The following is a 27,755-nucleotide window of genomic DNA, read 5'->3' as shown; positions in this document are numbered from 1 at the left end:
ATTTTTCTTCCATTTCCCTTCCCAAGCCTATGGAGGGCAGGTACGTGATGAGGGCTATGTACTGACAGGGGTGCCTGATACAGGAAAAAGGGTAAAATAGGAAGAAAAGGTGATGACGAATGGTCTGATCCAAAGCCACTGAAGACAATGAATCCTTTTATTGTCTTCCAAGGGCTTTGGGTCAGGCTCTGTTCGAGCAGCAGTCAGAATAAACATCATATCTGGACAAAACACAAAAATGATCCAAGATGCTGTTCACATGGGGACCGATGCCCACAGCTTGCCCTCAGTTAAGACATTCTTCTTAAAATGGCTACCTTCTCCTATGGTTCTCAGTGGCACTCGGATGACAGGCAAAGATGACCGTTTACCTGCTCCCCAGTGTTCTTCTCCACCTCATCCCACAGGGGGCCATCATCTTCCCTAAGCGCAATTTGGGGGTGACCATTAGGAATGATGGGATGTGGGGGGGAGATTTTGAAAGAGGATGATTTTTTGTTTATCTGAAGAAGATTTTGTGCTTTAGCCTTTACTGATGGGAAAACTTCCAGCTAAACAAAATAAAAATGAAAACATTTACCAATAAGTGCAAGTATTTTTCTTCAGATATTACCTGTTGCACCAGATCTACTCAAATAGAGGGGGAAACTCAGATGTGTGGGTGCGTGTGAGCACACACACATGCACAGTGTAAGGCAAAGTACAGGGGGATGGGAAAACAGGTGTGTGCACATGCAGGGCACTGTGGAGAACAGGATGGAGGAGAATCGGGTGTGTGTGCAGAGGCATCTGGAGGACAGGAGGGACAGGGAATTTGGATTGGAACCCTGTGGGCATGCGCATGCACATAAGTATGTTGGAAGACCGAAGGAAAGGGGAAACTGGACCGAACACTGGCTGTTTTGTGCAGCTTCGATGACACAGCACAGCTTTAAACCCAGTGTAACTAGTCAGTATGTCTGGCCAGGCTACTTTGTGATGCGCCTGAGTTACATTAAGCAGCAAGCGTGTATCTGTGAATCTGGCCCTAAAAGGTTTAACGTTGATATTGCCGTCTTCCAATTAGAAATATCACATAGAATCATAGAATATCAGGGTTGGAAGGGACCTCAGGAGGTCATCTAGTCCAACCCCCTGCTCGAAGCAGGACCAACACCAACTAAATCATCCCACCCAGGGCTTTCTCAAGCCTGACCTTAAAAACCTCAAAAGTAGGAGATTCCACCACCTCCTTAGGTAACCCATTCCACTGCTTCACCACCCTCCCAGTGAGAAAGTTTTTCCTAATATCCAACCTAACCCTCCCCCACTGCAACTTGAGACCATTACTCCTCGTTCTGTCATCTGCTACCACTGAGAACAGTCTAGAGCCATCCTCTTTGGTACCCCCTTTCAGGTAGCTGAAAGCAGCTATCAAATCCCCCCTCATTCTTCTTTTCCGCAGACTAAACAATCCCAGTTCCGTCAGCCTCTCCTCAGAAGTCATGTGCTCCAGCCCCCTAATCATTTTTGTTGCCTTCCACTGGAGGCTTTCTAATTTTTTCATATCCTTCTTGTAGTGTGGGGCCCAAAACTGGACACAGTACTCCAGATGAGGCCTCACCAATGTCGAATAGAGGGGAACAATCACATCCCTTGATCTGCTGGCAATGCCCCTACTTTATACACCCCAAAATGCCACTAGCCTTCTTGGCAACAAGGGCACACTGTTGACTCATATCCAGCTTCTCATCCACTGTCACCCCTAGGTCCTTTTCTGCAGAACTGCTGCCTAGCCATTTGGTCCCCAGTCTGTGGTGGTGCATGGGATTCTTCCATCCTTAGTGCAGGACTCTGCACTTGTCCTTGTTGAACCTCATCAGATTTCTTTTGGCACAATCCCCTAATTTGTCTAGGGCTCTCTGTATCCTATCCCTACCCTCCAGCATATCTACCTCTCCTCCCAGTTTAGTGTCATCTGCAAACTTGCTGAGGGTGCACTCCAGGCCATCCTCCAGATCATTAATGAAGATATTGAACAAAAACAGCCCCAGGACTGACCCTTGGGGCACTCTGCTTGATATCGGCTGCCAACTAGACATGGAGCCATTGATCACTACCCGTTGAGCCCGACAATCTAGCCAGCTTTCTATCCACCTTATAGTCCATTCATCCAGCCCATACCTCTTTAACTTGCTGGCAAGAATACTATGGGAGACCATGTCAAAAGCTTTGCTAAAGTCAAGGAATAACACGTCCTCTGCTTTGCCTCCTCCACAGAGCCAGTTATCTCATCATAGAAGGCAATTAGATTAGACAGGCATGCCTTGCCCTTGGTGAATCCATGCTGACTCTTCCTGATCACTTTCCTCTCCTCTAAGTGCTTCAGAATTGATTTCTTGAGGACCTCCTCCATGATTTCTAGGGACTGAGGTGAGGCTGACTGGCCTGTAGTTCCCCGGATCTTCCTTCTTCCCTTTTTTAAAGATGGTGTGACAAAGCTCTGTCCTTGCCTCCGTGGGTCCGGCGTTTCCTGGCGGATTTCGCTAGCCTCAGAGGCTCACTGTGACCCTCCACGTAACCCTTCTTTCTCTCGAGACAAGGGTCACAGTCTACTGAGCCATTTTCATCATAAGCCAGCAAGGGAGGTGAGGGGAAGTTATCCTTCCTTGCACAGTCTCTGTTGTCTCCCAGTCTCAGTGATTTATCAGGGGGTGGGGGAGCCCGGGTCCACCTTTTACCTCCGGGCTCCAGCCCAGGGACCCTAATAGTATCAGCTCTGGTAGCTGACCTTTTAGAAACATGACATGTACAATTCCCTGGGCTATTTCCCCCACAGCAGCCCTCACTTCCTCAAGCTCCACTTCACCCTTACCTCAGGGCCTCCTTCCTTGTGCCTGATATGGTGTGTACTACTCAGCCTCTCCAACAGCACAACTTCCTTCCACAGCTCCTGACACGCACACCCACCTGACTAACTGGGAGGCTTTTAACTAGTTTCTGCCAGCCCGGATTGGCTTCAGGTGTCCGAATCAACCTAGCATTCTCCCTGCCTTCTGGAAAGTTCTTAATTGGCCCCAGCTGTCTTAATTGACCTGGAGCTGCTTCCATTTCACTTAACCTGGTACCAGGGATTTGTTTAGCCTGGAGCCAATATATCTATCTCCCACTACTTTTCTATAGTCATCTGGCCTTGCCCCGTCACAATGGGCACTACATTAGCCTTTTTCCAGTCGTCCAAGACTTCCCCCGATCCCCATGCATTTTCAAAGATAATGGCCAATGGCTCTGCAATCACATCCGCCAACTCCTTTAGCACATGATAACATCCTCATTGAGTTTCTTTTTTATTGTTCACATCTTAATTTTTTAATTAAAAAAAGAAAATTTCCACACAAGAACTATATTAAAATGCAGTTAACATATCAGTGTTTTGGGGTAAAATACATTACAGGGATGTTTTAATTGTGCACAAAGCAACCCAGGAAAGTCGCAGTTAAGATTAAATTTAAAAGCAATCCAAACATATTAACATCTGGAAAGTCAGTTAGAGAACCCAAACAGCTTTAACTCTGCCCTATAGTGACACCATAGCAAAAGAACAATATAATGTATATTCTAACATCAGTTGAATCTAATAAATTTAAGACTACAAACATGAATATGCTATAATCATAATCATATTAGGCATCACTAGAAGGCTGAGTTAAGGTAGTCTGCCTGTCTGAAATGTGAATTGCTAGACCCTTAACATGTTTGGATTTATTTTAAGTTTATCCCTAACTCTGAATTTCCTGGGTTTATCATTCTTGTTTTTTGGAATAATTAAACCATCCCAGTAATGTATTTTACTCTAAATTACTGACATGTACTCTCAACCCTAACCTGTGTTACTGCAGTTTTTGTTAGAGACCACTAAGATTAAAATAAATAAATGGTATATTTTAATGCCTTTATCACCTAATTCCTAATTTTAGCAATTAGCCCTAGATACAATTAACAAATCTGTCTCTTTTATTGAAAACTAGCAAATATTAGCTCAATTCAATATATTTATGAAATCCATTTTCTGTACAAAATCAATAAATACAGAAGGAGAAGGTCATTTATTTGTTAAAAATGAAATGCAAAAATTATCTCCCCATCCCTGCTAAACCTTAACCCCAATGTTCTTGTATAAAAAACAAACAGAAAAAGAAAAAAGTCCCTAGATTTCTAATGCAGAGAGCTTTGAGTGGGAGTTCTCTCAAGCCCAGGAATATTTCTGGTTGTCAGAGGCTAAAAAGATTATTTATTGTTTCCTTCCTAAACCCAGCTCCACTACCACCTGTTCAGAATTTAATATAAAGCTGTTAAACAAAACCAGAACTTTGATGCTGATTGCGAAAACAAGTTTCACTGTATCTGACCCGAGAAGCACTTACCTCTGATCCACAAGCAAAGGAATTTGATTTTTTTTTTTAGCACAGCTATCTTTTTACCTTTATAAGCTGTTTAAAAAATGTAAATAAAATAACTCAGTGGACAATAGAGCGCATTCATCCCCCAGAAAGACAGCCGCCACCCTTAGACATGAAATATCGCAGCACATTAAGTCATGAGACCCCGCTAATCAAAGCTGACAGGGCACTGAATGTGATTTCTGCTGAGACTTAGCGATATCATGGGGCACTGAAGCATGCACAGCCTGCCAGACTGCCCCGTTCATGTGACAATGGCTTTTATTCGCTAAAGGGGCCTGCAAGTGACAAGAGTCTCCTTTGTCTTTAGATTCCTGCATTTGGAGTGCAGGAGAGGTTCATTCAACCAGCCCCAGACACTCTTTGAAAGGCTGAAGTGTAACATAAGATGACCATGAAACACTAGCTTGCCTTCTGCCTACCCCTCATTCTTCTAAAGCACAGCCTGGCCTATTCAGCGTCTCTTCACAGAATAGCATCGTACTATATTAGCCTCTGGTCTGCTGAATTCCATCATTGTTTAAAAATACCGGTGGCCATCTTGGTTTTCATAAAGCCATTCACCAACACCGAAATGGAGAGCTCAAGAAAGACAGTTCTGAAAGACTACAATACTATCAGCGCCTTGGAGTCCTGCACAACACATGGTGTGCATGAATTTAGTCCAGGCTCAGCCTGAACACAAAACGGTCTAATACACAAACACTAGATAGCTCAATGTATGGTTTAGGACAACTACTGAAACTCACCTTGCAACTATGCTTGGCTCATGAAGCAGCTATATAAGAAAGAGGAACTATATCTAAAGGCACCCCAGCTGGAACTGTATAAATAGACATTTTAAATCCCTCTGCTTAGATACTACCCTCGTTACCAAACAATAGCATACACTCTAATCGTCAGCTTTAAAACCCCTTTTTGTCAACACCATAGTACTGCATTCCATCAGCAGCTGCCATCAACTGCATTCACACCAGAATGGATACACATCCAGAAACTTGCCACACAGCCACTTCTGCCTTTTTCCTTAACTGCCACCTTACTTACAGTCAGAAAAATAAAGCTCCCTCTGTATGTTTTGGGAGCACTAGTGCCATCCAGTGGCCAGTGAGGCTCATCTCATCCTCGCCTACTCCAGGGGTGCCTCACAGAATGCATATACTACCTGCCACTATTACAGCAGAACCTCAGAATTACGAAAACCAGAGTTACGAATTGACCAATCATACCTTATTTGAAACCAAAAGTACGCAATCAGGCAACAGCAGAGACCGGAAAAAAAAAAAGCAAATACAGTACAGTACTGTGCTAAACATAAACTACTAAAAAATTTAAGAGAAAGCAGCATTTTTCTTCCGCATAGTACAGTTTCAAAGCTGTATTAAGTCAATGTTCCATTGTAAACTTTTGAAAGAACCACCCTAACATTTTGTTCAGAGTTACGAACATTTCAGAGTTACGAACACCCTCCATTCCTGAAGTGCTCGTAACTCTTAGTAGCAGGAATTATTCACTTCTGTGGCATCTGACAACAAAAGGGTGCTATCTCCAAATAATTCAAGATTTATCTTCCCATAACTATTTTTTATCCCCCCACTACTTCCATCCATAGCCACAGTATTCTAATAGCACTGGAGGAGACAACCCAAAATTCACAAATCCCAAGAGAATGCTTTGCTCAGCTGCACAAATTACTGTTATTCTGACAGATAAATTGGTTCAGCCTTCGAGAAGTTCTAATATTGAAGGCCATGGGAGGGATCAGTTCTCCTTTAGAAGTAAATGAGATAACAAGCACACCAGTCTCTGGGAACATCAGGGACTTCATTGTCTGCAGAGACACTGTTCTCTTATGCAATTTGTGAGGGGTGGGACATGAACATGTGAGGCAAGGATGCAGACCTCTGAAAAAACTGTGCATTGTTCACATAAGAATATTAAATGTGTCCAGTGGCCTAAAGGGAGTGTATTTCTCTGGAGTAAAGCCTGAAATCTTGGTGCCCCATTCTATAGATAACCCTTAGGGTTTAAACAAGAAGTTGGAAAAAGCAGAGAATAATATCAAATATTTAGAAGGATTTCAACCTTCCGAAGACTTAAGGTGGGACAGAAGGGGGCGAAGAGGCTCACATCTGAATATTTGTTACTGCCCCATCTGAAAGGAGCCCTACAGAGGGCTACAGTAGAATCAGCACGGGGATAGCTCAGTGGTTTGAGCAGTGGCCTGCTAAACCCAGGGTTGTGAGTTCAATCCTTGAGGGGACCATTTGGGATCTGGGGCAAAAATTGGGGATTGGCCCTGCTTTGAGCAGGGGGTGGGACTAGATGACCTGAGGTCCCTTCCAACCCTGGTATTCTATGATTCTATGAAAGCACAATGTAGACATCCTCACCATGGCTTGCAGCAGAGGCCTCATAGTCCTAGTGCCAGGATTGTCTGTCACATTCTGTTACTCTACTCTGTCTTGGAGCATACAGGCCCAGCACTTGCATTTGTTCTTTTGGCGATACTATAATTGGGAGGAAGATATGGGTAAGGGAAATGAAATAGCTCTGATATCCCATGGACAACACTGAGAAAAAACACCTTATTTGGTTCTTCTTCTTAAGGAAAAAGGATTATGAGCCAACTCTTCCTGCCCAAGGAGTGCTCAAGTCAGGGAAAGGATCCTAGAAAAACAGCTTCACACACAATTTGGAGCTTTCCAGTTCAAAATGCTTGAAGGAATCTGCATTTTCCAAAAGATAGCAGTGAAAAACTCATCTGTGTCCCTGGAGCCTCAAATGTCCAGCAAAATCTTATTTACAATCACACTTGAAATTAGTCAAAACACCTTGATTCAGTAATCCCATAAAACAGAGAATCTCGCTGGCAAGATTTTCAGTCAGGTGATATATACCACAAAAGATGTCCCTCACAATATTCCATTACTGGTCAAAACCAGGACATGTGGAAGGGATATTTTTTTATTTTATTAAGCACCCAAAATAAAGTACCCAAAAAATTAACCAAATTCTTGCGAACCTCACAAACGGAGTTGAGTTTGACTGGAGTTGTGTGCTCACCCACTATGAGGCATGAGGTTGAAGGAAGAGTAAATAAGTATCGCCAAGTACAACGACCATACGAAATTACACCACGCACAGCCCTTGCTGCCATTACAAAATAGAACTTACACAGAAACATAACGAAAAACAGGCCCAGACACAAACAGAATCAGAGCTCTCAGTGTGCAAATCAAGTTGAAAATCAGGACCCACCTCTTTGTACTTGCCCTTGTGGTAAACATGACCAACATGTCCAAGCAAACTGTTCTGGTCTGCTGTACGTAGCTGAAAAATGCCAATCAGCGGGTCAAGGAGATTAACTTGGCTCTGGGCTAGTATTCTGAATACTCGGGCCTGGAGTTTCTTCAGCCTCAAGCCAGACTAAGAAATCAGAGTCAAACACAGGTTTCATAAAGACCAACAGAATTCAATGACAGTCCAAAATGTAGCTTTTTAAAACATCAGACAAGGCAATGCATTGGAAAGGGGTTCTCCAGCTCCCCCTTGAACTTTGACACAGAAATCAGGGCAACACGCTACACACATCATAGGCACCGACTCTGTGGGTGCTCTGGCGCTGGAGCACCCACAGAGAAAAATTGGTGGACCCACCGGCAGCCAAGCTCCCCTCCCCCACCACCTCACCTCCGCCTCCTCCCCTGAGCACAGCGCGTCCCTGCTTCTCCCACTAGCTCTCAGCGCTTGCCACCACGAAACACCTGTTTCGTGGCGTAACAAGCTCCGGGGAGGGAGGTGGGAGGAGCGGGAACGCGGCTCACTCAGGGGAGGAGGTGGGGAAGAGGCAGGGCTGGGGCAGGGATTTGGGGAAGGAGTCCAATGGGGCAGGGAGGGGGTGGAGTTGGAATGGGGGCAGGGCAGAGGCGGGAGGGAGCAGAACAGAGGTGAAGTTGGCGCCGGGCCGGGGGCAGAGGCAGGTTGAGCACCCACCGGCGCCAGCAGAAGTTGGTGCCTATGACACACATTACTTCACAGTAGCCAGTTAAAACAATATTAAATGTTGGTGGAGTAGAACTTGGAGAGGCCTGGTGCAAACATTAATCTGAGCATGGGGGAACACCCCTTTTTGCTAACTTCTTGCACTATTCACACCTCCAACTCAACACGAGAGTAAGAAACCAGGTCAGAGGAGGTTCCTTTTGTGGTACGTGCCCACAGTAGAAACAAACCTCGTGGCGCTTGCATCCACCAGCTCTCCACAGGCAACCTTTCCCTGCTATGCATGAGAACTCAATTTTATTCCCAGTCTTGTTCCCAGGCCCTGGAGCGGCCCTGAGGCAAAAGGATGGTGTCATGACACAATTACTAATACATACTTTCATACATAATCATTCTATTAAAACTTTGGAGTTCTTGACTCTCAACCCTGTGTTTGATTCAACTACAACAGACTGTAATGGCAGAAAATAGAGTTCTCGTGGCTCTGAATGGAGAAGCTGAACTCGCAAACTCAGGCAGTTTGAAAAAAAAAATGAAAAATGAAACAATACAAAGACAAAATCACCTAAAGTTCACAGGGAGCAATATAGAGAAAGGAAAAATCTCAAGGTATCAGAATGCAACAGGCCAAGGAAATGAATGAATTACTACTTTGATGACCCTACAACTTCAGCTTGATCACCCAAGCTACCAGGAAGATTCATATTGTTACCACTTTCAGCACTCTGAGTGACAGAAGCTGCTACCACATTGCCAGAGTTACATAATCATACAGTAATTGTCTTCTATGTGCAAAACTGGAAGAGCATACAGTGATTGGGCTTATGGGATGTTGGTTCCAATGGGAAAGCCTCCAGCCAGGGAAAAGACTGAAAGGTCCATATTCCAGCAAGGCAGCTTGATTTGGGGAGACAGAAATTCTAGGCAGTGGGAGGAAATGGGAAGATATTTTAGCACCATTGGTGGTGTTTCACTCTCAGGCCAGCGTCACTGGAACATGCTACCTCAGTATGAATTCCATCAGCAGGTCACGTTATGCTTGTGGGTACACTAATGGAAACTGGACTATGGAATAAAGTGATTGGAGGAGGGGGAGACAGTTTGGGAGCATGAATATCCCTCTCTCTTTTCTCCAGGCTCTGTCTCTTTCTCTCTCTAACCTGCTGAACAGCAGGATGTTCCTTTATCCAAAGTTGCAACTCATTGGTGATGTAATACCCCAGGGACTGCCCTTTCCCCTTCCAGTCACTGCTGCTCTCCAGCATGTCCAGGAGTCCTGCCAATGGGTCTTCCAGAGCTGCAAAACCCCGCCTGGTTTCTTCCTTGAGCTGCTGAGATACAAAAACACATTGTCATGTACAAATAGATTAGTGAATCCTCCCTTCCCCCAGCTCAACACAAAGATTTTTTATTATTATTTAATTAAATCTATTCAGAGAGGTAACTGTTGCTATTCAACCACCATCCATGCTTCTAGTGACTTTTCATGTCATTACAGATTCCTTCATGGCCCACTGCACCTCAAACCCAATGGGAAAAGCAGCAATTGTCCACACTAATTATCCCATAAAGACAGAGAAGTTGTTCTGCAGGACAGACAAAGGGGCTTAGGATTTGGAGGAGGCGGGTGTTATTGGAGACAGTAAAGGCAGGCAGGTTTACAAACCCTATTATCTACACTTCTAACATACCTACAGATAAGAACACAGATTAAAAAAAACAACTCTCCATTCCTGCACTGTAAACGTTTATATTCATCACATAACCACTGCAATCACAATTATGCAACACCTTACATTAGAGTGGAAAACCCTGAGACTAAAATAGTGAAGGTTTTAAATACAGGATAAAACATTTACCATCAGACTTGCTGAAAACTCAAATAGCCTTATCTGAAATTAAATTTCCCCTTCTCCAAAGAAGGGTGAGGTATTTGGTTTAGGCTACCATTGCCATTTTAGAGTGGACATCTCATTAAAGTTATAAGATGAAAAGTTTGGAACATGGACAAAATTTATGTTATAAATCTAAGTAATTTCAGGGTGATCTGTTTAAAAAAGTTAAGGAACTGAATGCTCACTTTGTGAATGTTAATAGGCATCTTACTACCCATCTGGTCTAAGTGATAAATTAACAGTACTAGGCAATATCTTTATAATGTTTACATTAGAGAATAGTTTCCAAGAAACTCAGAGGGTTGGCAGGGAGAAGTGGCATCCTTCAGTAGCCCCATAAGTACCTTTCACCACATGGTGCACGTACTGGCATGGAGCAAGGGGAGAGCAGACACAGAAGAGAAGAATTCAGTAACAGCAGCTGCTCTCTTTTTTCTGGCTAAGAAGCAAAATCAGAAGGGTGTTGATTTCTGCTTCTAAGTTTTACTAATTTATTCTACATGATGATCCCAGTTGCAGTTTCCAATGGAAACAGTATAAAAAAGACGGAAAAATGACGTGGAAAACAAAAGAACATCTAGAGAAAATATGCCAGTCAGTTTTTTTTTTTCCTTTTTATTCATCTAAAATATGTATTAGAAGACAGTGTGATTTGCCAGTAATTTTCTGTATCCCCTTTCATGTTGGGAAAACCTTGAGACTATAACAAATATAAATCTGTTTCTCTTTCCTGGGTTATCAACTGCATCAAGAAGAATACTGATGACTAACAAAGATGTGTGTTTAGACAAAAGTCTGCTAAACTAAGTCTCCCTAAGTATATTTCCCTGTGGCAAGAGATTGTGATGTCAAACACAGGACTCTAACCCCACTGCAAAATTCAGCAGAAGGAGAAGCCAGGCTACAGTGGAACGTCAACCACAAATCTGACACAACAGCCAAAGGAAAACAAAGCGACTAGCCAAATAAACTGCACTGTGTATAAATGGTCTCTTTTTTCAAAGCCCCACTTCAGCACATTTGGGATTGAACGAGAGCTTTCTCCGCCCAGCTCAGCATCTCCTTTGGCTGGAGTCAGAATCCGAGCTTTGGCAAGATTCACCACAGAACACAATGGCCTTGTAAGATAGCAAGTCCTCACTCTCACACACATATCTCAGAACAGTTGCAAAACTGGCAAGATCAGCAATGACAATATGTCTGGATTGATTTTTGATTAAGGATCACTCAAATATTCTAAGCAGTGGGAAAATCTCTCTTTCAAGTCTGCTAATGATCTAAGGGAGTAATAAATGGTATGACAAATTAGAAGATTGGGCCAAAAGAAATCTGATGAGGTTCAACAAGGACAAGTGCAGAGTCCTGCACTTAGGAAGGAAGAATCTCATGCACTGCTACAGACTAGGGACCGAGTGGCAAGGCAGCTGTTCTGCAGAAAAGGACCTAGGGGTTATGGTGGACTAGAAGCTGGATATGAGTCAACAGTGTGCCCTTGTTGCCAAGAAGGCCAATGGCATTTTGGGATGTATAAGTAGGGGCATTGCCAGGAGATCAAGGGACGTGATCATTCCCCTCTGTTCGACATTGGTGAGGCCTCATCTGGAGTACCGTGTCCAGTTTTGGGCCCCATACTACAAGAAGGATGTGGAAAAATTGGAAAACATCCAGCGGAGGGCAACAAAAATTATTTGGGGGCTGGAGCACATGACTTCTGAGGAGAGGCTGAGGGAACTGGGATTGTTTAGTCTGCAGAAGAGAAGAATGAGGGGGAATTTGATAGCTGCTTTCAACTACCTGAAAGGGGGTTCCAAAGAGGATGGATCTAGACTGTTCTCAGTGGTAACAGATAACAGAACAAGGAGTAATGGTCTCAAGTTGCAGTGGGGGAGGTTTAGGTTGGATATTAGGAAAATCTTTTTCACTAGGAGGGTGGTGAAGCACTGGAATGCGTTACCTAGGGAGGTGGTGGAATCTCCTTCCTTAGAGATTTTTAAGATCAGGTTTGACAAAGCCCTGGCTGGGATGATTTAGTTGGGGATTAGGTCCTGCTTTGAGCAGGGGGTTGGACTAGATGACCTCCTGAGGTCCCTTCTAACCCTGATATCTATGATTCTATAATTGTATGTAATGTGCAGAAAGTAGTACATGAATGAACATCTGAAATCAGAGATGAAAATACCTATTAGGTCACCATGCTTATCACTCTGCCAGTGCAGGATTCTTCCCTAAAGTACATTTGCAATTATGTGGCAAGTCTAGCAATGATTCACATGACAAGGCTGCCTTGGGAGACTATTCCACAGCCTAATAAACCTCATGGTTAAGAAACTTTTGCTGATGTCCAGTCTATTTTCTTTTGCCCATTAGTCTGAGTTACAAAAGCAAAGAACCTTCTGCTAATCCTGATGGATTACTCAAAAATTAAGTTTATTTCTCTTCTATGTACAAATCATTGAAGTCTCTAAAATCCCAGAACTGGGGTCCTAACCTAAGGTAGAGATCTACTTTTCAATCAGTGTTCAAGGGGTGGAGAGGTGGGGGAGGTTAATGGAAGTGATTAATTCTCTTTAGCACTGACAGGAATCACATACATAAGCCACCGCACCCTGTGCCCGGTTGAAGCAACAGGTGCCTTGGTGAAATCAATGTATCTAATCTTTAACTTTACTCATTTACTGTTAATTCAAGGTTAGGGTCACTTTGCTTCAAATTATTTTATCTGGAACAGTGATGATGTCAAATGGTAGATAGGGGTGGGGTGAGTGGTTAGAAATTCAGGGCCTTATTCTGTTCTCAAATGAATGCATGAAGTTTCCCTTGGCATCAACACGGGACACAACTGTATATCTGAAGGTAGGAAATGCCCCAAAAAACTGATTAGTACCGTTGTGTGGCAGCAACCTGATGACAGCTGAGAGAGAAAAGTGTGTGTGTCTGTCTGTCTGTCATATATCAGTGCAGACATCAAGAGTACAGTCCCCACATTAGAATCACTGAATCATTTTACCCCTCATCGTCATTGCCATGCTTCCCTGTCTCCTGCCTCATCTATACAAATGACTTTTCTACTGGTCTGGAGGCCCATCTTTCAGTTTCAAAGAGAAGTGGTTCATCTGCACTGGCAGATATAGAGATATGTCAGTGTAGTGAGTGGGATCCATGTGGCTGTGCATGCTTGTCATGAGCCCACACGTGTACGATGAACATTTAGTCTGTAAGGGGGTCTGTCTTCCTTTGGCGTAATTCAGGAGCAGTTCACAGCAAATAACCTGAAATCACTTGCATTCCTGGGATGATGCAGTCTGAGAGACTTGCTGAGTAAGTTATGTAGGCTGGGATGAGTCATGGAGACCCTTAAGTTACAAAAAAGATGTGGTACAGTCTGCCCAGGACACTTTAATGGGAGGCTTTTTCATAATATTTTGGTTTGCAATCCACCCAAATTCCAGTTTGCACAGTGTATAGATTTTGATGATTATTTTTCCCTGTTGTTGTTCTGGTGGAATGACCTGTCCTCAAACCCTAACAATTAATGTTTTCCTCTTTCTCTAGCATAACTTGATAGAAAGCCCCCATCTTCAGAACTGCTGAGCTCTAGTCTGTGTCAGTAATTGATGATTCAAAAAGATACCTCTTGATTGTTGTATTTCCAGCTGTTCAATTACTGAGGCTGGGGGACCGCAAGCCAGAAGAGCTGGAAGGTCTAAATGCACCAATCAAGTGTGATGACCGAGCAATTCCGACCCCTAGGATGTAGCACGTAGGCGAGGGCCCTTTGGGCACACTAGCACATTCGATTGGATATATTCCACACAACGATATCATATTTTGCAAGTTCCCAGGTATTTCAGGAAAACATTTCTGCTATTAACCTGGCTGCAGAGCAGAGACTGCTAAGCACGGGAAGCTAAACACCAACCAGGTATGTCTAATTTTTTTGTTAATTTCCTGAGTTCCCAAATTTAGATGAAGTATGTATCATTCCTGTGGAGAAATCTATACATGGCACCTAGAAAACATAGGGCTGTTTAAAAATATATCAATAATTTCACAGAGACACTGTCCAACCAAATTGCAGCACACTGCTCCAAAAATCAAAAATGAAAAGACATCATGAACTATGAAGGCTTAAATATTTATCCACTTAGCAAAGCACCCCCAACCCCCACGAGTATTCAACACTCTCCTTGCCAGGCATAAGGATGACAGGGTACTTCACATCTTCAGATTTCTTACTCTCTACATTAATTGAACAAAAAATGTTTAAAATAAAAGAAAACTTTGATTTTTTTTTTAAACAACTCAGCCTGTCTACTGCAGCCCTTGTATGTGTGTCCCACGACTGCTGCACATTGGACAAGGCTGCCTTTTATTTTCCCTTCCCACTGCAGATCCGTAGGTCCTTCCCCTATGTATTGGAATTGAAAGCCATCATGAAGAATTGTGGGTCTGACCCAAGGGCTTTGAGGCTGGACATGTTTTGCATACCATTATTAGCTCCAGTGTGAAGGGGAGGTTCACTATACAGCCTTACCTTGTTCATCTCTTTCTTTGTCCAGAGGGACTGAAGAGTTTTCAGCAATAGGAGTGAGTCCTGGCCTGGAGAGGAGAGGAGGGAGGAAGGGGGAGAAGGGAGAGAGAGAGGGATATGGAAGAAAAACAAAACAGATTTAGTGCTTATGTACAGGCAGTCCAGATACACTGGGGCACTGTTCTGCTGATGAAAAATAGGCCCCTCCGTGCCACTGTTTGAAACCACCAACCTTCCAACTGTCATTCAGGATTAAAGTGCTAAAATCCCTCACTCTGGAAGCCTAACAAAACCACAACAGACATCATCCATGCATAGCTTTAACTAAATACCCACACACATGTAAACGCTTTTTCAGTGCAAAGCTCTCTGAGTGTATTTACAACGAAATCATGTCACCATTCTTCAGCAAATATGACTGCACTAATCTCTCCCATTTTTGAAATAAAAAACTGTACAGTACTAAGAAAAGGAGTACTTGTGGCACCTTAGAGACTAACCAATTTATTTGAGCATAAGCTCAGTACTAGAAGAGTTAGTTTCATGCTTGGTTTAGAAAGGATTATCAATGCTTTCTGAAACTTTCACTGGAATAGATGGAATAGACCTGGGCTTGGACCTCATCCCAGCACTCAGATGAGAGACAGGAGTGGCTGAATTTGTTTGGAGGCCGCCTTAGTAATTGTAGGAGACACTCTGTCAGTTGGCAGTAATTGTGTGCTGTGCTTCAGCTATACTTGTTTGTGTTATTAGATTAGGCCCAGGGTTTATGGTGATCCTGGCAAGGCATAATTTATTGGAGGATGAGAGAGGATGATATACTCAAAATCCACAAATGTGATGCCGACTAAAATTACGGGAACATCATCTGGGCTTTTCCACTGCTTTTACAAACCAAACCAATAATCACAGCAACTTTTTAAGCTTTCTTGACAAAAAGTGTCATCAGAAAGTTTTAAAAGTAGATTTTGTAACTACTTGAAAATTTAAATTAAAATCCCTTATTATGCATCAAACCAGTCAAAATGGGGTTCTTGGAGCCATCAACATTTAGGCATATTTAATTTAAAAGGCAATACAATTCTCAATATTGGTCTCTGCATGTTTCATAAGAATATTCTTACTCAATTTTGCACCAATTAGAACATGTTACTGGGGAATTTTTTGCTAAACTCTGAAGTCCAGAATGTAGTCATTAAAAATAGGCTCAGGCCTCTTGGTTAATTAACAGGTTTCAGAGTAGCAGCCGTGTTAGTCTGTATCCGCAAAAAGAACAGGAGTACTTGTGGCACCTTAAAGACTAACAAATTTATTGGTGCATACGCTTTCATGGGCTACAGCCCACTTCATCAGATGCATAGAATGGAACATACAGTAATGTAATATATATATACACACACACACACACACACACACACACAGATAAGTTGGAAGTTACCATACAAACTGTGAGAGGCTAATTAGTTAAGATGAGCTATTATCAGCAGGAGAAAAAAAACTTTTGTAGTGATCATCAAGATGGCCCATTTAGACAGTTGACAAGAAGATGTGAGGATACTTAACTTAAGGGAATAGATTCAATATGTGTAATGACCCAGCCACTCCCAGTCTCTATTCAAACCCAAGTTAATGGTATCTAGTTTGCATATTAATTCAAGCTCAGCAGTTTCTCGCTGGAATCTGTTTTTGAAGCTTTTCCGTTACAAAACTGCCACCCTTAAATCTTTTACTGAGTGGCCAGAGAGGTTGAAGTGTTCTCCTACCTGTTTTTGAACGTTATGATTCCTGATGTCAGATTTGGTTTGAACAGAGACTTGGAGTGGCTGGGTCATTACACATATTGAATCTATTACCTCAAGTTAAGTATCCTCACACCTTCTTGTCAACTGTCTAAATGGGCCATCTTGATGATCATTACAAAAGTTTTTTTCTCCTGCTGATAATAGCTCATCTTAACTAATTACAGGTTTCAGAGTAGCAACCCTGTTAGCCTGTAACCGCAAAAAGAAAAGGAGGACTTGTGGCACCTTGGAGGCTAACAAATTTATTTGAGCATAAGCTTTCGTGAGCTACAGCTCACTTCGTCGGATGCTTATGCTCAAATAAATTTGTTAGTCTCTAAGGTGCCACAAGTCATCCTTTTCTTAACTAATTAGCCTCTCACAGTTTGTATGATAACTTAGAATCATAGAATATCAGGGTTGGAAGGGACCCCAGAAGGTCATCTAGTCCAACCCCCTGCTCAAAGCAGGACCAATTCCCAGTTAAATCATCCCAGCCAGGGCTTTGTCAAGCCTGACCTTAAAAACCTCTAAGGAAGGAGATTCTACCACCTCCCTAGGTAACGCATTCCAGTGTTTCACCACCCTCTTAGTGAAAAAGTTTTTCCTAATATCCAATCTAAACCTCCCCCACTGCAACTTGAGACCATTACTCCTCGTTCTGTCATCTGCTACCATTGAGAACAGTCTAGAGCCATCCTCTTTGGAACCCCCTTTCAGGTAGTTGAAAGCAGCTATCAAATCCCCCCTCATTCTTCTCTTCTGCAGGCTAAACAATCCCAGCTCCCTCAGCCTCTCCTCATAACTCATGTGTTCCAGTCCCCTAATCATTTTTGTTGCCCTTCGCTGGACTCTCTCCAATTTATCCACATCCTTCTTGAAGTGTGGGGCCCAAAACTGGACACAGTACTCCAGATGAGGCTTCACCAATGTCGAATAGAGGGGAACGATCACGTCCCTCGATCTGCTCGCTATGCCCCTACTTATACATCCCAAAATGCCATTGGCCTTCTTGGCAACAAGGGCACACTGCTGACTCATATCCAGCTTCTCGTCCACTGTCACCCCTAGGTCCTTTTCCGCAGAACTGCTGCCTAGCCATTCGGTCCCTAGTCTGTAGCTGTGCATTGGGTTCTTCCGTCCTAAGTGCAGGACCCTGCACTTATCCTTATTGAACCTCATCAGATTCCTTTTGGCCCAATCTTCCAATTGGTCTAGGTCCTTCTGTATCCTATCCCTCCCCTCCAGCGTATCTACCACTCCTCCCAGTTTAGTATCATCCGCAAATTTGCTGAGAGTGCAATCCACACCATCCTCCAGATCATTTATGAAGATATTGAATAAAACCGGCCCCAGGACCGACCCTTGGGGCACTCCACTTGATACCGGCAGCCAACTAGACATGGAGCCATTGATCACTACCCGTTGAGCCCGACAATCTAGCCAGCTTTCTACCCACCTTATAGTGCATTCATCCAGCCCATACTTCCTTAACTTGCTGACAAGAATACTATGGGAGACCGTGTCAAAAGCTTTGCTAAAGTCAAGAAACAATACATCCACTGCTTTCCCTTCATCCACAGAACCAGTAATCTCATCATAAAAGGCGATTAGATTAGTCAGGCATGACCTTCCCTTGGTGAATCCATGCTGGCTGTTCCTGATCACTTTCCTCTCATGCAAGTGCTTCAGGATTGATTCTTTGAGGACCTGCTCCATGATTTTTCCAGGGACTGAGGTGAGGCTGACTGGCCTGTAGTTCCCAGGATCTTCCTTCTTCCCTTTTTTAAAGATTGGCACTACATTAGCCTTTTTCCAGTCATCCGGGACTTCCCCGGTTCGCCACGAGTTTTCAAAGATAATGGCCAGTGGCTCTGCAATCACAGCCGCCAATTCCTTCAGCACTCTCGGATGCAATTCGTCCGGCCCCATGGACTTGTGCACGTCCAGCTTTTCTAAATAGTCCCTAACCGCCTCTATCTCCACAGAGGGCTGGCCATCTCTTCCGCATTTTGTGATGCCCAGCGCAGCAGTCTGGGAGCTGACCTTGTTAGTGAAAACAGAGGCAAAAAAAGCATTGAGTACATTAGCTTTTTCCACATCCTCTGTCACTAGGTTGCCTCCCTCATTCAGTAAGGGGCCCACACATTCCTTGGCTTTCTTCTTGTTGCCAACATACCTGAAGAAACCCTTCTTGTTACTCTTGACATCTCTGGCTAGCTGCAGCTCCAGGTGCGATTTGGCCCTCCTGATAACATTCCTACATGCCCGAGCAATATTTTTATACTCTTCCCTGGTCATATGTCCAACCTTCCACTTCTTGTAAGCTTCTTTTTTATGTTTAAGATCCGCTAGGATTTCACCATTAAGCCAAGCTGGTCGCCTGCCATATTTACTATTCTTTCGACTCATCGGGATGGTTTGTCCCTGTAACCTCAACAGGGATTCCTTGAAATACAGCCAGCTCTCCTGGACTCCTTTCTCCTTCAAGTTAGTCCCCCAGGGGATCCTGGCCATCCGTTCTCTGAGGGAGTCGAAGTTACTTCCAACTTATCTGTATGTATATATATATTACTATATGTTCCATTCTATGCATCCAATGAAATGGGCTGTAGCTCACGAAAGCTTATGCTCTAATAAATTTGTTAGTCTCTAAGGTGCCACAAGTACCCCTATTCTCTTTTTGGTTAATTAAATAAACTTGAAAAAGAGACCCAATTAAACTACCCTCTGTACGCTATATAGAAAACCTTAATAACTGACTTCGAAATGTGGGAAAACTTGTATCTTAGTATCCCACTTCGGCTAACAGAAAAGCAACCTCAAGTGCAAAACTTTTGCCTCAACTCGGCTACATTATAAAGTGTGATAATTACAGAATATTTTAAGAAGCCAGTAGATTGCACGTTGAACCGAAAGCATTGTATCACTTGTTCATTGTATCACTTATTTCTACCACACGGTTCCCTCTAGGAAATACCACAATCAGCTTGACTTGATATTTACAATTCATTGCATAATATTTTACATCATCATTGGAAAAGTCAAGCTCCACAACCATTGTTGAGCCACTGACTTTTGCAAGAATAAAAATGCATCTTTTACACACACAAACTCATAACCCTCTCCTACTGATTTCAAAGGGGAGGTGTGCCCACTTGAAAAGTCAATATATAGCCCAATGTGTTCAATAGAATTCATTGCAAATCTGAACCATTATTAATGTGTGGAACGCTTTGGGATGATAAAGAGAAACTAAGAGTTATGACTTTGCATAAGGCCAACAGTTAAATCTGTTACAAGCTTTCTAGACCTCTGTCATCAAAACAAGTTCCTTCTTTGGTGATTCCCCCCCCCAAATCTTTCCATAGTTGAAGGAAAATCCCACCCAAATCTCATGACTGCTTGAATACAAGGATAGAACAGTAGCAATGCAAATAGTCTCTCCAGTCGACTTCCAGTGACGCAGCACTGTCACCAGCTCTTCTGAAAAAATATGCTCATCTCCTCAGATGTAGGATAAATGCTACAATGCAATCACAAATGCAAACCAACTTCAAAAACAATTAAAGAATTTTCAGTGGGATGTATACAACAGACAAGAGAGCTATCACTCCCACATTTGCTCCCTCCCTGTCTATCCTGCTCCTCCATTTCCACAGCCCTGGTAGAACCCACGCATTCAGCAGACTGTAAGATCTTCCCAGCAGTTACTCCTCCTTTGAAAAAATTAGATAAGTTCATGGAGGATAATGGCTATTAGCCACGATGATCAGGAATATAACCCTATGCTCCAACTGCCAGAAGCTGTGACTGGACGACCAGGGATGGATCACTCAAAACTGTCCTCCTCTCTGCATTCCCTCTGAAGCACCTGGCATTGGCCATTATTGGGAGACAGGATACTGGGCTAGATGGACCATTGTTCTGACCCAATATGGCCGTTCTTATGTTCTCCTGGCTGTCCGGGGCTGCTGTCAACACACAGTTCCAGGCAGCCAGGCTACTTCTCCTTGTCTTTCCTGTCTTCCCACACTGCTGGCAGAGAAAAAGAGAGGTGGCAGTGGAGGCTAGCACTGGCTGCCGCAGTCTCTCTTGCTACGGGAAGGTCTAGTGGGAGAACAGAGGAAAACAATGGGAGAGAGGGCATAAGCAAGGCAAATTGGATAGGAAAGAAAGAGGGGAGTGGGATCGGACAAAGCGATACACTTACAGGGTGTGTGTATGTGGGAGAGCACAATAGTGAGAATGAAACAAAACTACAGTTTCTCCCCTGGAAAGCAACCACACTCCAGCGCGCTGCAGGCCCTTTGTCTACATCCAAGATTCCACTGAACAAGGAATCATATATAGAAATAGTAAGTACACTACACAAATCCTAATTCTCAGCAGCAGTCCCCTCCACTCCCCTCTACAACCTCATGCAGACTTGGGGATGTCTATGAGAACATTCAATCAAGGTTCGGTGAATATAACATCTACTACCAGTGGCAGACAAAAAGATGGATTTGTGGGGTGGGAGGGCTCAAATGAAGCTCAGAGGCAACACCCTTTGCTGCCCAGCTCCACTGCAATGTTCACAAGGAAAAGGGAGAGGGTGCTGGAGTTTGTATTGATCTCTGCTTGGACACCCTTATCTGTCCTACCAGACTTTGTGTAAGTGGGGGAATGGTCCCGCTACTGTGGGGAACTTTCCTGGCTTATACACTACCCCGGTGGAATGGGCTAGCGAAAGGATCTGAATCCTCGCTCCTGCTCCCTTTACCCCGTGGCCTGTCTGACCTCGAGGGCTCCCTCTCACTCTCCTGTGTGGCAGAGTCCTCGTAACCCCAACAAGGCTGGGTCCAGGATTCCTGGGGGGCTCGACCCCCCACCTGGTTGTGGTCATGCAGGACAGGGGCTAGGGTGTCCCCACTCCGGGGTGCTCTCTGTGCTCTGGATGCTTCCCTGACCCACTGATCGTTCCATACAGTTCAAAGCAAATACAATTTATTAAACAGCAATCAGTTTAAAAATAAGGAAAAATGGGAAAGGTAAAAGGAAAACCCGTCACCCCACTCTGTGGCCCGGGGACGTCACAACCAGCAGCTCTGGAACATCACGGCGGTTCACAATCTGTCCCTCCCCCGGCCCAGGCCCCTGCCCAAGCCCTGGTTGTGCTGCAGGGATGCTGCAGGTCAGACACTTGCTCTGGCGGTGGCCAAATGCCCTCAGGCTCTTGGTGGCAGGACCCTTCTTCCCAGCGTCAGCCCCCCATCAGGGTTACAATCCCCCTCCAAGTCTGGCCTGCAAGGCCTGTTGGATGGGAGCATCTCCCTATGCTGGGCCCGCTGCCCAGGATCCCCCCTCACTCTCCCCAGCTGCTCATCATATCCAGCTCTGGACGGCTCCAGCTCCACCTCCACTGTGCCTCAGCACTGCTGCTGCTCTGCCTCTAGCCTCCTGGGCGGCTACTCTGGCCAATCTGGCTCTGGTTGCTACAGCTCTGCTCCCAGGACAGGTCTGCTCTCTGGGCTGTTTCTGTGGCTCTGCACCCAGCACTGACGTGCTCCCTGGGCTGCTTCTCTGGTTCTCTGGCTGGCACAGCTCTGCTCCTGGAGGATGGGACCCCCCTTGCCTCCGGACTCCCTCGTTAGCCTGCCCACCCTGTCAATCAGGCTGACCTGGAGGATGGGACCCCCCTTGCCTCCGGACTCCCTCGTTAGCCTGCCCACCCTGTCAATCAGGCTGACCTGGAGCATTGGCCTCTCCCCATTATTCCTGGGTACTGTCAGTATCAGGGTCCTGATTTCCCATTGACACTTCCCCTTTCTTTTGGTACTGGGAGCTAGACAACCAAAAAAACCCCATGAGTTTCAGTAAAGGGCCAATGTCCTCTTACATTTGGCTAGGAAACATGATATAAATTTGAAGTTCTTACCTTCTCTGGCTACTGGAAGGGAGGAGGCACTGTCTGTCTCCTCTTCCCCAACCAGAACCTCTGGGGGCAAGATGGAGGTCTCTCCCCCATCCCTCTGGCTGCTGTGAGGGGTGGAAAGATGTCTTCAATATTTTCCCTCTCCCACCATGGTTTGGCCCTTCTCCTCAGATTATCTCTAGTGCCTATCCCTGCAGCAGCCCTTAGATTTCACAAGCAGCAGCATGAAATCAACACTGTTCTTGACAGAACAGTGTCAACAGAGCTGTTACCACAGGGTTGTCAATAACTGCCCATGCAGGGTCTTGTCAGTTTCATTCTGCTGTGTGGGGTGAGCAGCACAAGGGGAGCAGCAGCATAGGAGCTGGCTGTCTGCAGGTTCAGGAAGAAGAACCTGCATTGCCTCAGGTTTCTTTCCAACCAGACTAGCTATTTTTCAAATAAAAGTTATATTCAGTAGAAACTGATGGCTTGCTATGGAAAGCTCCCCACTAACTACTGGCAAGTGGATTTTTCAAGTCCTGAATTAGATAAACTAATGACACAGGGATGGACCCACAACAAATAGGTGTGAGAAGATGGTGTGGGAGAGCTGGAGGAGATCTGCACTCTTAGCTTCCAAAACATGCATGCCAAAGAGAAGAGTGGGGAGCAAAGTCCAGTGTAGCCAGCGAGACCATGAATTTGTGGTGAAAAGTCTCAGAGTGCCCTGGATTGGCGATCTACTCTACTTCCCAAGGCAAAGCAGAGACATCAATATCACATAAACAATCACTACAATGGGCACTAATCTTCATCCTCATTAGCAGGCTCCACAGAAGTGCCAAGCTCGGAGGGTTGTCCAGAAGCTCTGAGCCCTAGAAGAGGTCCCACAGAAATACCCTGGTGGAGCCCTGGGAAAGAAGCATATTCTGCACCTGCTCATTGCAGGCGCAAAAAACCTGACTTCCCCTCTGGCCCCTTCCCCAAACACTAAATTCATGTTTTAATAATTTTTTTTTATAGTAATTCAATAGCATTCAACATTTTTAATTAATAAAATAAACCCTCTTCCTTTGTCCAGTAATAAAAGGGGGTCACTGTAAATCCAGTCTTTCCCAGTTCTCAATGTCTGCGGTTGCATTTAAAAACCATGAAAACCACAGGGTTTATATTTTTAAGTTGGAAAAGTGCCTCTCAGGAAAGCCAGAAACTTCTTTCTATTCATTCTCTTTTTTCTTTTTGCATAGATCATTCAGAACACATTGTGATCATGACAAAACTGGCACACACAGGCTGCTGAAGTAAAATGATGGTTTGGTCGTGTGTCATCTCAAAATTTTACTGAAATGTACTGGCAACAGAAATCCATTTTCTAACCAAAGCCACTCGTGTATCTTGCAGGGGAAAATGAGACGTCAACCCCCAAAGAAGAAATTCACCAGTGAAAAATCTCTCTGTGTTTTTTCTTTGTGTCAAGAGCCAATAAACGCCATACAGCCTGAGGCCTGGAAGAATTATGGTCAGCTAATTAAAAGAAACTGAAAGTAAGAGAAAGAGGATAATGTATTGAAATTTAGGATTGCATCAACCAGTCAGTTACAGCTGCACTTTATAGCTGGAAAAGGTCAAGTTCTATTTGCCAATGCTCAGGCCTTCTCTAAGGCACTGTTAACTCATATCTCTAGCCTGAAAAATGGGCGGGCTTTCATTTTTTAAAAATTAAGTCTTTATTACCATGTCTAACAAGAGGCAGATAATAAATATAATGATTTTCAAACCAAATCCACGCATCAATTAAGTCATAACCTTAACTTTCCCCTTATGGTTTTTCCCTAAAATAATACTGAAACCCAGGAAACAAGCCTATCCTCAATGAACATCTTCAGTGCATCAGAATGATCATTTGGGACAATTCTGCAAAAGAAAAGAGGGTTGCAAATATTTAAATATCATACTGTGAGGCTGTACATACATGTAGGCAGCATATCTGGAGCTAAGAACTCAACAAATAAGTAGCTCACAAGTTAGAGGTGCAGGGTTGCGGGCAATCACACTCATATCACAGACACAAATGTACAGAACCAAAGCCATGGTCTCAGCTGCCTTGATTCCACATGCAAAGTAATAAACAGTTTAGATTTACTGAAGTCTTTATCAAAACCTGATTTGTCAACAGTCCCTCAACAAAACATTTGTGTCCTGACACGCAAGGTATGCTGGATACATAAAGTGGAAGGTTAGTGGGTTCAGGGACTAAGTTGAAATTGTTTGGGTGACATTAAAGATAAATTTCTATCTTTTCTGATTATCAGATATTGTTTTTTAAGGTAACTAACTTTGAATTTTCAGACTAACATTGGGTATAAAAAAAAAAAAAGATACAAAGTTCCTCCATAAGCAACAGATAGATATTTACAACCTTTAAGTTTTCAGCCTTGAATATTCTTCATGTACACATCTTACATAAAGAAACTTCAACTTCACCACATACTGGTTGGAATAATTAGCCTCTCCATCCTTACTACACTGTGTAAAGGGATTCTTTGAGCTTGTGAACATGTTTTTACAGGGAACTGCTCTTGCCATCGTGAATTCTATACTTTCTTTGTATTCATACACTCATTCATATAAACACATGTAACAAACACCTGAAGCAAGACATTTTTAAAATATTTGGGCAATTTTATAAGAACCAGCATTATACTTCACAATATACATTTTGAAGCCCTGCATCATAACTGCATTTAAGAGCTCACTAAGAGAAAGCAGACATTAAGAGGAGAGGAAAAACAAGCAGTAGATGAATTTTGGATAATTTGAGAGACTGGAGAAAAGATGAATGTACAAATACCCAGATAGAAGTATACAGAAGGGAGTGCAACTCTCCTGGAGCTTTATAGGAGGCTTATTAAACAACTCATTACTACTGGGTTTTACTGTAGGAAAAAAAAAAAGCACTGCCAACATGCTGACTAGCTAGTGGAATGGAAATACATACCAATTAGAGATTATGGTTACCTAGCCAAAGGATCGTTTAGCTCATTCATTGATTTTTAAAGTTAGATTCCTATTACTACAGTATTGTTGGATCCTGCCAGACCCTCCTTGCTTTGTGCCGAACGCTCACTGCCTCCCAAAAGACTTATTTAACCCTCTGTCAGCTTCAGTATGAGCATGAGGAGTCCCCGAGTAATATAGGAACTAAATGGGGAAATCCCTCAGAAAACAGTTAGAAGCTCAAAGGAAAGAGACCACCCACTGTCCAACAGCCCTGAAACATGTTCCTGAGAACTGGGGATTCAGTGCTGCTTTTGGCTTTTTCCAATTCCTTTCGCAATATTTATCATGCTTCAGCTGTAGAGGCATCCAATTAAAAATCAGACTTATGGCCAACTAACATAACCCTCTTCTGGTTTAAAGCTTCTCTGGCTGCAGAAGAAAGGAATGGGGCCAAGCAATCAGTAAATCAGAATAAGCAATAGAAGTAGGCGGAATTCAGTCTCTGAATGGCAATGGTTCAGCCCATCAGAATTTAGAACAATCTACAGCATTGAGAAGCGGGTTTTTCATTACTATTATTCCGTCTCCTTCAGACCAATCAACTATGCATTCTCCTCCTAAGAACATGTGTTTTAAATGACATCTAATGGTATAGCCATAATTTCCACATACTTTCCAAACAGTGCCAAGATCACATTTCCTACTTTATTCACAGTGCAATGCAACCCCTGCTTCTTTTGTATTTATGCTGATACAACAGTATAGCTAAAATCGCCACTATTGATTTTCTACAACTGTACAGTCATTTTTTCTTTTAATATTTCCATTCTATTCACTATCTTGAATAGACAATTCACAAAGCACTTTACTGAATATAACATGGCATTATGTGGTGTAGTTGTGTACTAGAGTTGGTGTGGTAAGCTACTGTAAAAATATAAACAAAATAAAAATACAGGTTTCCAGTATGAACATTTTTTATAGTGATCAAAAAATAAACACATCAGGAGGTAATGGAAGAGACAGCGCTCCAAAGCAAGATAAACTCTATCATAAAGATGAGTAATAAAGCAAGGAAAGTTACTAACATGAAATTGTCATTGTCGCAGGGTAGGTCCACCTGTACAGGGGATGTCAGTTTGTGAGGGAATTAAAGTAGAGCTTGGGAGACCTAAATGTCCTAGTCTCCCAAGTCGCCACAGCAGCCCTGGCTCCTCGGGTAGCATGGTCTAATGCTCGGAGACTGTGCAGCAGCCCTTTGGTTTTGGGCAGCGTGGCCCGAGTCACTAGGACCACACTTGTAGGTAATGCAATGCGGCCTGGTGGCTGGAATCAATGGGACTAGCCTTTCGTGGCAAGGCAGTGTTGTCTAGTGGCTGAAGTCAATGGGACTACCCTTTTGTGGCAGGCCAATGCTACCTAGTGGCTGGAGTCAATAGGACTACCCTTTTGTGGCAGGCCAATGCTGCCTAGTGGCTGGAGTCAATAGGACCACCCTTTTGTGGCAGGGCAGTGTGGTCTAGTGGCTAGAGTCAATAGAATTGCCCTCCATGGCATGGCAGTGTGGCCTAAGCGGCCAGAGTGGGGTGTGCTGCCACCCACGGGTGGGCAGCAAGCTAGGTAGGGGGACTTGGGACCTCATTACTCCACCAGATCCCAGCCCAGGCCCTGTCTGCTGCAGGATTATCTGCCACCGAGTCAGCGGGTATCATTCTGAAACACACTGAGTCAAAGCCCTGTACCTCAACCAGATCAATGCTTAATCCCCTGGGGCTACTTCCTACCAGTTCTTCCACGGCTGGTAGTCTCAGGGGTTCCACGCTCTCTCCTCTGACTGTGGCATCAGGTGGCTGGTGGTCAGTTGGAGCCGCATCCCGGCTGGCTTCTGCACCCGTGAGTGCCAGCAGTCCCTCCGCAGAAGTCTGCAATGCAACTCTGTTCCCTTCAGCGGTCAGCCCAAACTGAGCTGAGCTACTCCCTAGTTACAGCTGGAGCATGCCCAGCAGGGACAAGGGGCATGGCCTTCTTAGCCCTCAGAATATGATTAACCCCTGCTGAACCAGTGCAGGGTAGGTACACCCCGTCACAGTCATGCTCAGAGATTCCAAGGCTAGATGGGACCACTGTGATCAAAGAATCATAGAACCATAGAATATCAGGGTTGGAAGGGACCTCAGGAGGTCATCTAGTCCAACCCCCTACTCA

The 27,755-nt window shown here is 44.0% G+C and overlaps 1 protein-coding gene across 9 annotated transcripts in view; it reads right to left on the bottom strand.

Annotated features, from left to right (window-relative positions):
• EXD3 (exonuclease 3'-5' domain containing 3) overlaps window positions 1–27,755 on the bottom strand; it is a 573,707-nt gene that overhangs the window by 403,750 nt on the left and 142,202 nt on the right. For 6 of the 9 annotated variants that reach the window (XM_073314573.2, XM_073314577.2, XM_073314582.1 and 3 more), the window contains 3 exons: window positions 14,874–14,938; window positions 9,605–9,775; window positions 7,701–7,868 (listed from right to left, as the gene is read on the bottom strand). In XM_073314573.2, coding sequence (XP_073170674.1) covers window positions 7,701–7,868; window positions 9,605–9,775; window positions 14,874–14,938 — 404 coding nt within the window. The remainder of the gene's footprint in view (window positions 1–7,700; window positions 7,869–9,604; window positions 9,776–14,873; window positions 14,939–27,755) is intronic. The other 3 variants (XM_073314574.2, XM_073314580.2, XM_073314575.2) reach the window with 2 other exon arrangements.

This window comes from Lepidochelys kempii, chromosome 16, assembly GCF_965140285.1.
Source record: "Lepidochelys kempii isolate rLepKem1 chromosome 16, rLepKem1.hap1, whole genome shotgun sequence".
In the NCBI taxonomy this organism is placed as follows: Eukaryota; Metazoa; Chordata; order Testudines; family Cheloniidae; genus Lepidochelys; species Lepidochelys kempii.
Note: the sequence above shows the minus strand (reverse complement) of the source record. Positions and strands in the feature narration are given on the sequence as shown.